Source organism: Oncorhynchus clarkii, chromosome 23, assembly GCF_045791955.1.
Source record: "Oncorhynchus clarkii lewisi isolate Uvic-CL-2024 chromosome 23, UVic_Ocla_1.0, whole genome shotgun sequence".
In the NCBI taxonomy this organism is placed as follows: Eukaryota; Metazoa; Chordata; class Actinopteri; order Salmoniformes; family Salmonidae; genus Oncorhynchus; species Oncorhynchus clarkii.
Genome location: NC_092169.1, coordinates 50,830,396 through 50,843,314, shown reverse-complemented (window position 1 = coordinate 50,843,314; position 12,919 = coordinate 50,830,396). Strand labels below are relative to the sequence as shown.

At 41.5% G+C, this 12,919-nt stretch overlaps 1 protein-coding gene across 1 annotated transcript in view; it reads left to right on the top strand.

The window, feature by feature from the left end:
• The window catches only part of LOC139381914 (collagen alpha-1(XIX) chain-like), a 244,516-nt gene extending 237,903 nt beyond the window's left edge, over positions 1–6,613 (top strand). Inside the window, exons 53-54 of the mRNA XM_071125772.1 lie at positions 4,100–4,177; positions 6,254–6,613. Of these exons, the coding sequence (XP_070981873.1) occupies positions 4,100–4,177; positions 6,254–6,372 (197 nt within the window). The 3' untranslated portion in view covers positions 6,373–6,613. The remainder of the gene's footprint in view (positions 1–4,099; positions 4,178–6,253) is intronic.
• Positions 6,614–12,919: the final 6,306 nt, after the last annotated feature.

The following is a 12,919-nucleotide window of genomic DNA, read 5'->3' as shown; positions in this document are numbered from 1 at the left end:
ATGAACAGTTACAGTAACTACTGTAGTAGTGGAGACACCTCACATGAACAGTTACAGTAACTACTGTAGTACTGATACGCCTCACATGAACAGTTACAGTAACTACTGTAGTAGTGATACGCCTCACATGAACAGTTACAATAACTACTGTAGTAGTGATACACCTCACATGAACAGTTACAGTAACTACTGTAGTAGTGATACGCCTCACATGAACAGTTACAGTAACTACTGTAATAGTGATACACCTCACATGAACAGTTACAGTAACTACTGTAGTAGTGATACACCTCACATGAACAGTTACAGTAACTACTGTAGTAGTGATACACCCCACATGAACAGTTACAGTAACTACTGTAATAGTGATACACCTCACATGAACAGTTACAGTAACTACTGTAATAGTGATACACCTCACATGAACAGTTACAGTAACTACTGTAGTAGTGATACGCCCCACATGAACAGTTACAGTAACTACTGTAGTAGTGGATACGCCCCACATGAACAGTTACAGTAACTACTGTAGTAGTGATACGCCTCACATGAACAGTTACAGTAACTACTGTAGTAGTGATACACCTCACATGAACAGTTACAGTAACTACTGTAGTAGTGATACGCCCCACATGAACAGTTACAGTAACTACTGTAGTAGTGGATACGCCCCACATGAACAGTTACAGTAACTACTGTAGTAGTGATACACCTCACATGAACAGTTACAGTAACTACTGTAGTAGTGATACGCCCCACATGAACAGTTACAGTAACTACTGTAGTAGTGATACACCTCACATGAACAGTTACAGTAACTACTGTAGTAGTGATACACCCCACATGAACAGTTACAGTAACTACTGTAGTAGTGATACACCCCACATGAACAGTTACAGTAACTACTGTAGTAGTGATACACCTCACATGAACAGTTACAGTAACTACTGTAGTAGTGATACACCTCACATGAACAGTTACAGTAACTACTGTAGTAGTGATACACCTCACATGAACAGTTACAGTAACTACTGTAGTAGTGGATACACCTCACATGAACAGTTACAGTAACTACTGTAGTAGTGATACACCTCACATGAACAGTTACAGTAACTACTGTAGTAGTGATACACCTCACATGAACAGTTACAGTAACTACTGTAGTAGTGGATACACCTCACATGAACAGTTACAGTAACTACTGTAGTAGTTACAGTAACTACTGTAGTGATACACCCCACATGAACAGTTACAGTAACTACTGTAGTAGTGGATACGCCCCACATGAACAGTTACAGTAACTACTGTAGTAGTGGATACACCTCACATGAACAGTTACAGTAACTACTGTAGTAGTGGATACACCTCACATGAACAGTTACAGTAACTACTGTAGTAGTGATACACCTCACATGAACAGTTACAGTAACTACTGTAGTAGTGATACGCCTCACATGAACAGTTACAGTAACTACTGTAGTAGTGGATACACCTCACATGAACAGTTACAGTAACTACTGTAGTAGTGATACACCTCACATGAACAGTTACAGTAACTACTGTAGTAGTGGATACGCCTCACATGAACAGTTACAGTAACTACTGTAGTAGTGGATACACCTCACATGAACAGTTACAGTAACTACTGTAGTAGTGATACACCTCACATGAACAGTTACAGTAACTACTGTAGTAGTGGATACACCTCACATGAACAGTTACAGTAACTACTGTAGTAGTGGATACGCCCCACATGAACAGTTACAGTAACTACTGTAGTAGTGATACGCCTCACATGAACAGTTACAGTAACTACTGTAGTAGTGATACGCCTCACATGAACAGTTACAGTAACTACTGTAGTAGTGATACGCCTCACATGAACAGTTACAGTAACTACTGTAGTAGTGATACGCCTCACATGAACAGTTACAGTAACTACTGTAGTAGTGATACGCCTCACATGAACAGTTACAGTAACTACTGTAGTAGTGATACGCCTCACATGAACAGTTACAGTAACTACTGTAGTAGTGATACGCCCCACATGAACAGTTACAGTAACTACTGTAGTAGTGGATACGCCTCACATGAACAGTTACAGTAACTACTGTAGTAGTGATACGCCTCACATGAACAGTTACAGTAACTACTGTAGTAGTGGATACGCCTCACATGAACAGTTACAGTAACTACTGTAGTAGTGATACGCCTCACATGAACAGTTACAGTAACTACTGTAGTAGTGATACGCCCCACATGAACAGTTACAGTAACTACTGTAGTAGTGATACGCCTCACATGAACAGTTACAGTAACTACTGTAGTAGTGATACGCCCCACATGAACAGTTACAGTAACTACTGTAATAGTGATACACCTCACATGAACAGTTACAGTAACTACTGTAGTAGTGATACACCTCACATGAACAGTTACAGTAACTACTGTAGTAGTGGATACACCTCACATGAACAGTTACAGTAACTACTGTAATAGTGATACACCTCACATGAACAGTTACAGTAACTACTGTAGTAGTGATACGCCCCACATGAACAGTTACAGTAACTACTGTAGTAGTGATACACCTCACATGAACAGTTACAGTAACTACTGTAGTAGTGGATACACCTCACATGAACAGTTACAGTAACTACTGTAGTAGTGATACACCTCACATGAACAGTTACAGTAACTACTGTAGTAGTGGATACACCTCACATGAACAGTTACAGTAACTACTGTAGTAGTGATACACCTCACATGAACAGTTACAGTAACTACTGTAGTAGTGGATACACCTCACATGAACAGTTACAGTAACTACTGTAGTAGTGATACACCTCACATGAACAGTTACAGTAACTACTGTAGTAGTGATACACCTCACATGAACAGTTACAGTAACTACTGTAGTAGTGATACACCTCACATGAACAGTTACAGTAACTACTGTAGTAGTGGATACACCTCACATGAACAGTTACAGTAACTACTGTAGTAATGGAGACACCTCACATGAACAGTTACAGTAACTACTGTAGTAATGGAGACACCTCACATGAGCAGTTACAGTAACTACTGTAATAGTGATACACCTCACATGAACAGTTACAGTAACTACTGTAATAGTGATACACCTCACATGAACAGTTACAGTAACTACTGTAATAGTGATACACCTCACATGAACAGTTACAGTAACTACTGTAATAGTGATACACCTCACATGAACAGTTACAGTACTCAGATCTCCTGACATCAGTTGCCTTGATGAGATAGGCCATCGGGCTTCCTGGAAACCACATAGAGAGGAGTTGAAGGCCGTCCACAGTGTTGAGACTTTTGTGTTGCTGTGATGTTGACAGGGACAGTCCAGTATTGAGAGAGAGAAGCAGCACTGTTGGTACCAGATGTACACTAGAGTATTCAGGCTGCGTAGAGCGGACATGAGATGACTTATTCCTCACCTCATCATAAACCACTCATCACAAACTCTTTATGCATAAACACGTTGGGATTCATCTACCTCTGGTCCTGTTCTTCAAAACCCTGGTCCCAGATCTGTCCATCTCGTTGTATAGCCAACTGGCGTGGTGCTATGTTTGGCATGACAATGACCATAACAGTTGGCAAGGCAACATAAACTGATCTGGAACCAGGCTACCTGTTGCCCTCCTATGGCTGGGAGTCCAGTCCAGTCTGCTGTCTTTGGACTGGACTCCCAGCCAGTCTGTTGTCTTAGGCTGGGAGTCCAGTCCAGTCTGTTGTCTTTGGCTGGGAGTCCAGTCCAGTCTGTTGTCTTAGGCTGGGAGTCCAGTCCAGTCTGTTGTCTTAGGCGGGGAGTCCAGTCCAGTCTGTTGTCTTAGGCTAGGAGCAGTCCAGTCTGTTGAGGCTAGGAGTCCAGTCCAGTCTGTTGTCTTAGGCTGGGAGTCCAGTCCAGTCTGTTGTCTTAGGCTAGGAGTCCAGTCCAGTCTGTTGTCTTAGGCTGGGAGTCCAGTCCAGTCTGTTGTCTTAGGCTGGGAGTCCAGTCCAGTCTGCTGTCTTAGGCTGGGACTCCAGTCCAGTCTGTTTATTGTCTTGTGTTTCTTTCCAGGGTACAGAGGTCAGAAAGGAGAGAGGGGTCAGCTAGGTCTGGGGATACCAGGAGCTCCAGGTCTGGCAGGACCACCAGGTAACAGCTAGACACCACACACACGCACACACACGCACGCACGCACGCACGCACGCACGCACGCACGCACGCACGCACACACGCACACACACACACACACACACACACACACACACACACACACACACACACACACACACACACACACACACACACACACACACACACACACACACACACACACACTGCACACTGCTTTGAAGGAGTGGTGAAATGATGCTAAGCCATATAGCCATTGAAGCACAAGAAGGAAAATGTAATGTAAACTTGGAGCAACCATTACATCATTGTGTTTCGTATGAAGTTATTTCATATTTACACTTGAACCTGATGCTTTATGAAAGGGGGGAAATACCAGTATACCATCATTGTACGGCTGTAGTTGTAGAATCCTACACTTACGGTGGGTAAAACTGTATATCTTGAACTCTCCGTTATAAACTTGTTGTCCTCAGGGCACCATCGAAAATGACACCCTGGTCTCAATGGGCTCCCCTGATTAAATACAAGTCAAACATTCCTTCAAATAAAAAGCTGACACCAGTGTCATGACTGTTTATAAACTCTGTTATGTCATGTTTATGACAGTGTTATGTAATGTTTATGACAGTGTAATGTCATGGTTATGACAGTGTTATGTCATGTTTATGACAGTGTAATGTCATGTTTATGACAGTGTAATGTCATGTTATGACAGTGTTATGTCATGTTATGACAGTGTTATGTCATGTTATGACAGTGTAATGTCATGGTTATGACAGTGTAATGTCATGTTATGACTGTGTTATGTCATGTTATGACAGTAATGTCATGGTTATGATAGTGTAATGTCATGGTTATGACAGTGTAATGTCATGTTATGACAGTGTCATGTCATGTTATGACAGTGTCATGTCATGTTATAGTGATGTCATGTTTATGACAGTGTATGTCATGTTATGACAGTGTTATGTCATGTTATGACAGTGTTATGTCATGTTATGACAGTGTTATGTCATGTTATGACAGGTATGTCATGGTTATGACAGTTATGTCATGGTTATGACAGTGTAATGTCATGGTTATGACAGTGTTATGTCATGTTATGACAGTGTTATGTCATGTTATGACTGTTATGTCATGGTTATGATAGTGTTATGTCATGTTATGACAGTGTAATGTCATGGTTATGACAGTGTAATGTCATGTTATGACAGTGTTATGTCATGTTATGACAGTGTAATGTCATGGTTATGATAGTGTTATGTCATGTTATGACAGTGTAATGTCATGGTTATGACAGTGTAATGTCATGTTTATGACAGTTATGACATGGTTATGACAGTGTAATGTCATGGTTATGACAGTTATGTCATGTTATGACAGTGTAATGTCATGGTTATGACAGTTATGTCATGTTATGACAGTTATGTCATGGTTATGACAGTGTCATGTAGCCCTTATGAATGAGGGTTCAAGTAAAGTGTAACCACCAGCTCTAACATGGACAACAGTTCATCCTGAGGTCGTTTGATGTTTTCAGTTTAAAAACACTAGTAATTAGTAAGCCAACAGAACTAATGAGCAGAGCTACTCATAATGACTCTCTCTTACGCTGAGGTACCAAGCTGACACGAAACAATTAGTACATCATCACTGATAGGGCGGATATAAAAGAAACATACACTTAAATCTCTTATTTCCATTTGATCAACTCTCTCACTTTTCAGCATGATCTCAGAGAGATTCTTCTCTGCCGGGAGCGAAGCAGCAAAATCTTTCATTCTGATCTTTTTGTGCAGAACATTAACTTTTTATTGTGATCTGTATTGAGGAGGGGTTTGTGTGTAAAGTATGCATGAGAGTGGGTGTTTTCATCTCCTTTTTAAGAGTTGCAGTTTGGCACATGAAAGCAGTTTTGTTAGCTGACTAGATAATACTGTTCCCAGTAATATACTGCTCCTCTGATAACATCCTGTTTTCCTTCATGGTTTATTTGATTGATTAAACAATCACCCAATGGTTGCGTCCCAATCATCTCTACTTCCTCCTGAAGTTCACTACTCCCCACAAATGTGAAAGTGTTTTTGTCTGCAGGTGAACCTGGAAGCAGTATCCAGGGGCCATCGGGCCCTTCAGGTCCCCAGGGACCTCATGGTAAATGTGATCCCAGTGACTGTCTCCATCCATCCTCTCACTCCACACGGAACGGCTAGGGTCCCCCCTCAACTGATAGGGGACCCTTCAATGAATAAGGGCCCTCTCAATGGCTAGGGCCCAGGGGCCCCCTCCACCCATCCAGCCTCCATTTCTCTACAGCAGTCAACCATAGGCACAGGAGCCGGGCGTGTGGAGCCTGATCACTCAGTCAGCTCATATCAGACAGACAGTATCGTCCTTGTGGTCAGTTTTACATTGAAAACACACATCCTCTGTTTCTGCTTTACATGGGAAAGACTCAACCAGAAATATATACAACATGTATCTCAACACAATGGTGTAGGATGAAATTGCCCATAGATGCTGATCTTGGGTCAGTTTTGCATTTTCCCCACCAATTGTTAAGGTTAGGATTGGGGGAGGGGAAGCTGATCCTAGATCTGTACCTAGTGGAAACTTCACCCTGGAGCGCTCACAACCGCCTTTCGGTTTTCTTATGACCATAGAAGCATTGAAATGCAATTATTTGTTACTTTACGTTGATGGTTGTTCTATTCATTTGAAATGTGTTACAGTCCATTATTATTGTCATTGTAGCTATGATGATGATATGAAGTACTGTTTCATGTATTTCTTGTTTTCACACAACTCCCCTGCTGTGACCTGATGCATTCCATATTCATTCACATGAAGTCTTTCGAGGCCGTAAATTAATTTGTTTCTTTAAATAATACTGTCGGGAGAAAACATTTTCTTAAAGATTTAATAATGCTTGTTTATGGGGATAGCTATGCACACGTTTGGTCTCATTTGATATTTTCGTTGTGTGTGTGTGAGCTGGTAAACAGGCAGTCTGAAATGTGTGTGTTTGTGTATGACTAATCAATATTCTTTGTGTGAACTGTTTATGCAAAGTGAAGGAGGATCATGTAACACGAAATATAGTTCTGAATATATATTTCATATATTAATATATATTTCCTCAATGAATGGGATATTTGTGAAACGTGTTAGAAGGAAGCTAGCTACATGAGTTGATCCATTTACATAACATAATGAATATCTTGTCGTGTAATTCAGTACTAGAGCTTTGTTTATGAATTTTATGAAGTTTTGAGAATGCTAAATATTCTGTGTTTCAAACACTACCAGTCAGATATATTGCATGATACTGTTGTAATTGTAAAGGGATGGTCTGGTATCAAAACAGAATACTGGCTTCCTCTCTCGTCACCCTACACTCTAGGTACTTTATGTGAGGTGTTACTCAGTGAGATCTCTTCACATACTATACACCTCAACATGTAGTGTTCATAACAGACTAATTGAGTAGCCTGCTAGATTGGGTTCTGAGTTCTGATATTATTCAACAGGTAACATCGCCTGACTGTTGCCATATCTCAAGACAACCAGCACAACATGATCAAGGGTTAAACACTATCTTAATGCCAACTGAATGTAGTTTGTGACGGCTTGGTCAAGTTGACATTTCTTCCATGTACAGTTTGTGTGTAAGTGTGTATATTATGCTAATGTCGTATCACCTCACGTTCACGTGAAGTTAGCCGCGAGGACTTCAATGTAGATTTCTTGCAGTCATACATATGGCTAACATGAAGTAGGACAGTTTCCCTTTATCCATGGTCTTGTCTCCAAAGAGGGCAAACAAATACATGTCAAATACTACAGTGATTGATTGAAATTGCCCAGTACAATGAAACCAATAGAATATGGTAGGATCGGAGATGTTGTTACATCGCTGCTCTTTTGGCAACATGGTCTCATTAGAATATGTCAAACAAATAGTGCCATTTAACTACATAGGTATATGTGGACATATTACTGATATGTCACTAAGTTAGACGTCACTTATGATGACATATTAGCTACTTATATGTCACTATAACGTCTGCTTATGGGGTCAGATTCATGATGTGTCAGCTTTTATTGTTTACATGGAGAGTATACAGCTGATTCCTCCATCAGAACTGTGTATACATCAGTCTACATGGGAGTATACAGCTGAGTCCTCTATCAGAACTGTGTGTACATCAGTCTACATGGAGTATACAGCTGATTCCTCCATCAGAACTGTGTGTACATCAGTCTACATGGAGTATACAGCTGGTTACTCTATCAGAACTGTGTGTACATCAGTCTACATGGAGTATACAGCTGATTCCTCCATCAGAACTGTGTACATCAGTCTACATGGAGTATACAGCTGATTCCTCTATCAGAACTGTGTGTACATCAGTCTACATGGAGTATACAGCTGGTTACTCTATCAGAACTGTGTGTACATCAGTCTACATGAAGTATACAGCTGGTTACTCTATCAGAACTGTGTGTACATCAGTCTACATGGAGAGTATACAGCTGGTTACTCTATCAGAACTGTGTGTACATCAGTCTACATGGAGTATACAGCTGGTTACTCTATCAGAACTGTGTGTACATCAGTCTACATGGAGTATACAGCTGGTTACTCTATCAGAACTGTGTGTACATCAGTCTACATGGAGTATACAGCTGAGTCCTCCATCAGAACTGTGTGTACATCAGTCTACATGGAGTATACAGCTGATTCCTCCATCAGAACTGTGTGTACATCAGTCTACATGGAGTATACAGCTGATTCCTCCATCAGAACTGTGTGTACATCAGTCTACATGGAGTATACAGCTGATTCCTCCATCAGAACTGTGTACATCAGTCTACATGGAGTATACAGCTGATTCCTCCATCAGAACTGTGTGTACATCAGTCTACATGGAGTATACAGCTGAGTCCTCCATCAGAACTGTGTGTACATCAGTCTACATGGAGTATACAGCTGGTTACTCTATCAGAACTGTGTGTACATCAGTCTACATGGAGTATACAGCTGGTTACTCTATCAGAACTGTGTGTACATCAGTCTACATGGAGTATACAGCTGAGTCCTCCATCAGAACTGTGTGTACATCAGTCTACATGGAGTATACAGCTGATTCCTCCATCAGAACTGTGTGTACATCAGTCTACATGGAGTATACAGCTGAGTCCTCCATCAGAACTGTGTGTACATCAGTCTACATGGGTGCTATGTGTATATTTAGATGTTGAAGCCATAAGAGGTGATCTTTCTTATCTAATAACAACACTGCAATATTTTACTTCTGAGTTTTCTTTGTTTGTTTTCTTGGTGGGTCTTTACTTGAACTCTTATGTTTTTATTTTTTATTTTGACAATATCTGTACATTACGGCTCAGATACATATTTCTCCCTCAACTGTTTGACCATGTAGCATTGTTTGTCACTGTATACATATATATTATGTTGGTGTGTTTTAAGACTGGAGTTATTTTGTTATTTATTTGTTGTGTTTCTGATTGGAAAGTAATAAGCTAAGAATCAAGGACATTAATTAAATATCTCTGTACTTCTCCAATGTTATCAGAGTGCTCTCTCTGTCACTCAGGCCTCAATTCAAACAAACATGCCCTTAGGTGTTTCATTTTGACCCAGTGACCTAAAACCTGGGAAAAACACCCGGTAGACTGTCGTCATAGAGATTGATAAGATGTGTGTTTCCAGACGCATTCAGTAGTTAAACAAAGGTACTATGCAATAACTATATTATTGTCGTCTCCTTAAACCGACCCTAGGCAGTACTGGATACATGGTGGGAGGCAATCCGTCTGCCTTGGGAGACTAATACTAATGTAGGTTTGATTAGATCTGGACCCTCAAAGGCAATTATTTAAGTTGGAGAAAGTACATGGGTGGAGCTGACACTTTGTGATGTTTAAATTGTCTCTTTTGCCTTCTTTTATCGGTCTAAGGCACTGCTTCACAGTGCTTGATGCGTCACTACAGACCCGGGTTTGAACCCAGACTGTGTCGCAGCCGGCCGTGACCGGAAGACCCGTGAGGCGGCACACAATTTGGCCCAGCGTTTTCTCCGACTCATTGGTGCGGCTGGCTTCCGGGTTAAGCGAGCCGTGTGTCAAGAAGCAGTGCAGCTTGGCAGGGTTGTGTTTCGGAGGACGCATGGCTCTAGACCTTCACCTCTCCCGAGTCCATACCGGAGTTGCAGTGAAGTGATGGGACAAGCCTGTAACTACCAATTGGATATGACGAAATTGGGGTTAAAAACAATGTCACACTCCTGCGCTCCCATTTCTTTGAGTTGGAGATTTTCTCTTAGTATTTCAGAGCATCAAATTGATTGAGGGTCTTTGAAGATAGCTTGGTGACAGTGGAGGCTGCTGAGGGGAAAACGGCTCATAATAATGTCTGGAACGGAACAAATGGAATGGCATCAAACACATGGAAACCATGGAAACCATGTGTTTGATGTATTTGACACCATTCCGCTCCAGCCATTACTATGAGACCGTCCTCCCCAATTAAGTTGCCACCAACCTCCTGTGCTTGGTGATATGTATGGCTCAGGTCATTATATGTCAATGTCATATTCAACCCTTTGACTTTTACAGAAGACATTAGCTAATTGGTTAACAACATTGAGGCATTTCTTTATTTCCATGTCACACTGTTACTGCTTGCTCGTTTTGTTGGCATCTCAACGTGAACATTTTATGTGGCTAAATGATACTGCCGGAAGTAAGACACAAAGGCTGCGTTTACTCAGGAAGTCCAATTCTGATTCTTTTGCCCAATTATTGGCAAAAGATCTTAGTGGTCAAAAGACCAATATTACAGCAAAATATCAGAATTGTCTGCCTGTGTAAACACAGCCATAGGCAGAATGACACAGAATATGGTGAGCTGTGTCTCGTGTCCTTACTTCATTTGTAAGTGGACAGGGCCCTCTAGTGTTCATTAGAAGATTGTTTGCTATACTGATTAACATTTTATTTCAAATAATGAATCCTCTGATGTGTTGTATTTACTTGTGCTAATTTCCACATTCCAACACCCGTCCTTAGATGAATGATGATGGCTTGATGTGGTTAGTCTGTTAGCCTTGAAACCAAGCTGAGATGTATCCTTTCACCATTGTGGATTCCAGGCTAGTAGTATGTTTTGGTGTGTGTGTTTTCAGAGCAAACTCTCTTGAAGGAGATTGGTGAAAGGTCCAATGCACCTGTTTTTATCTAAATATCAAACTTAACTTCATAGTCATGAATGGTTTTCCTCTTGTTTATGTTGAGTTGCGGAAGCATGTTGTAATAGATGTCATTTGAAAAATAAATCAGCTTCAATGTTTATCCATTGAAGTAGATTGGTCAAGACAGTCATGGATGTTGTTTTTTCTCTTGTAACATCAAGATGACTGCCTTTGTATTGAAGCTGAAGTATCAGTACATTGTTGTACACTTTACAAGCAGCTTCCAGTCTCAATACAAGTCCATTTATACTCTGAACGGTTACCATGAGTTCTAGGTTCACCTGATTGTCTGCTTCAGTATGGGTTCACCTCTAGGTTCACCTGATTGTCTGCTTTAATATGGGTTCACCTCTAGGTTCATCTGATTGTCTGCTTCACTATGGGTTCACCTCTAGGTTCACCTGATTGTCTGCTTCACTATGTGTTCACCTCTAGGTTCACCTGATTGTCTGCTTCGCTATGGGTACACCTCTAGGTTCACCTGATTGTCTGCTTCGCTATGGGTTCACCTCTAGGTTCACCTGATTGTCTGCTTCGCTATGGGTTCACCTGCTTGTCTGCTTCAGTATGGGTTCACCTCTATGTTCACCTGATTGTCTGCTTCACTATGGGTTCACCTCTAGGTTCACCTGATTGTCTGCTTCACTATGGGTTCACCTCTAGGTTCACCTGATTGTCTGCTTCGCTATGGGTTCACCTCTAGGTTCACCTGATTGTCTGCTTCGCTATGGGTTCACCTCTAGGTTCACCTGATTGTCTGCTTCGCTATGGGTTCACCTGCTTGTCTGCTTCAGTATGGGTTCACCTCTATGTTCACCTGATTGTCTGCTTCACTATGGGTTCACCTCTAGGTTCACCTGATTGTCTGCTTCACTATGGGTTCACCTCTAGGTTCACTTGATTGTCTGCTTCACTATGTGTTCACCTCTAGGTTCATTGTCTGCTCACTATGGGTTCACCTCTAGGTTCACCTGATTGTCTGCTTCGCTATGGGTTCACCTCTAGGTTCACCTGATTGTCTGCTTCGCTATGGGTTCACCTGCTTGTCTGCTTCAGTATGGGTTCACCTCTATGTTCACCTGATTGTCTGCTTCACTATGGGTTCACCTCTAGGTTCACCTGATTGTCTGCTTCACTATGGGTTCACCTCTAGGTTCACTTGATTGTCTGCTTCACTATGTGTTCACCTCTAGGTTCACCTGATTGTCTGCTTCACTATGGGTTCACCTCTAGGTTCACCTGATTGTCTGCTTCGCTATGGGTTCACCTCTAGGTTCACCTGATTGTCTGCTTCGCTATGGGTTCACCTCTAGGTTCACCTGATTGTCTGCTTCGCTATGGGTTCACCTGCTTGTCTGCTTCAGTATGGGTTCACCTCTATGTTCACCTGATTGTCTGCTTCACTATGGGTTCACCTCTAGGTTCACCTGATTGTCTGCTTCACTATGGGTTCACCTGATTGTGTGCTTCACTATGGGTTCAC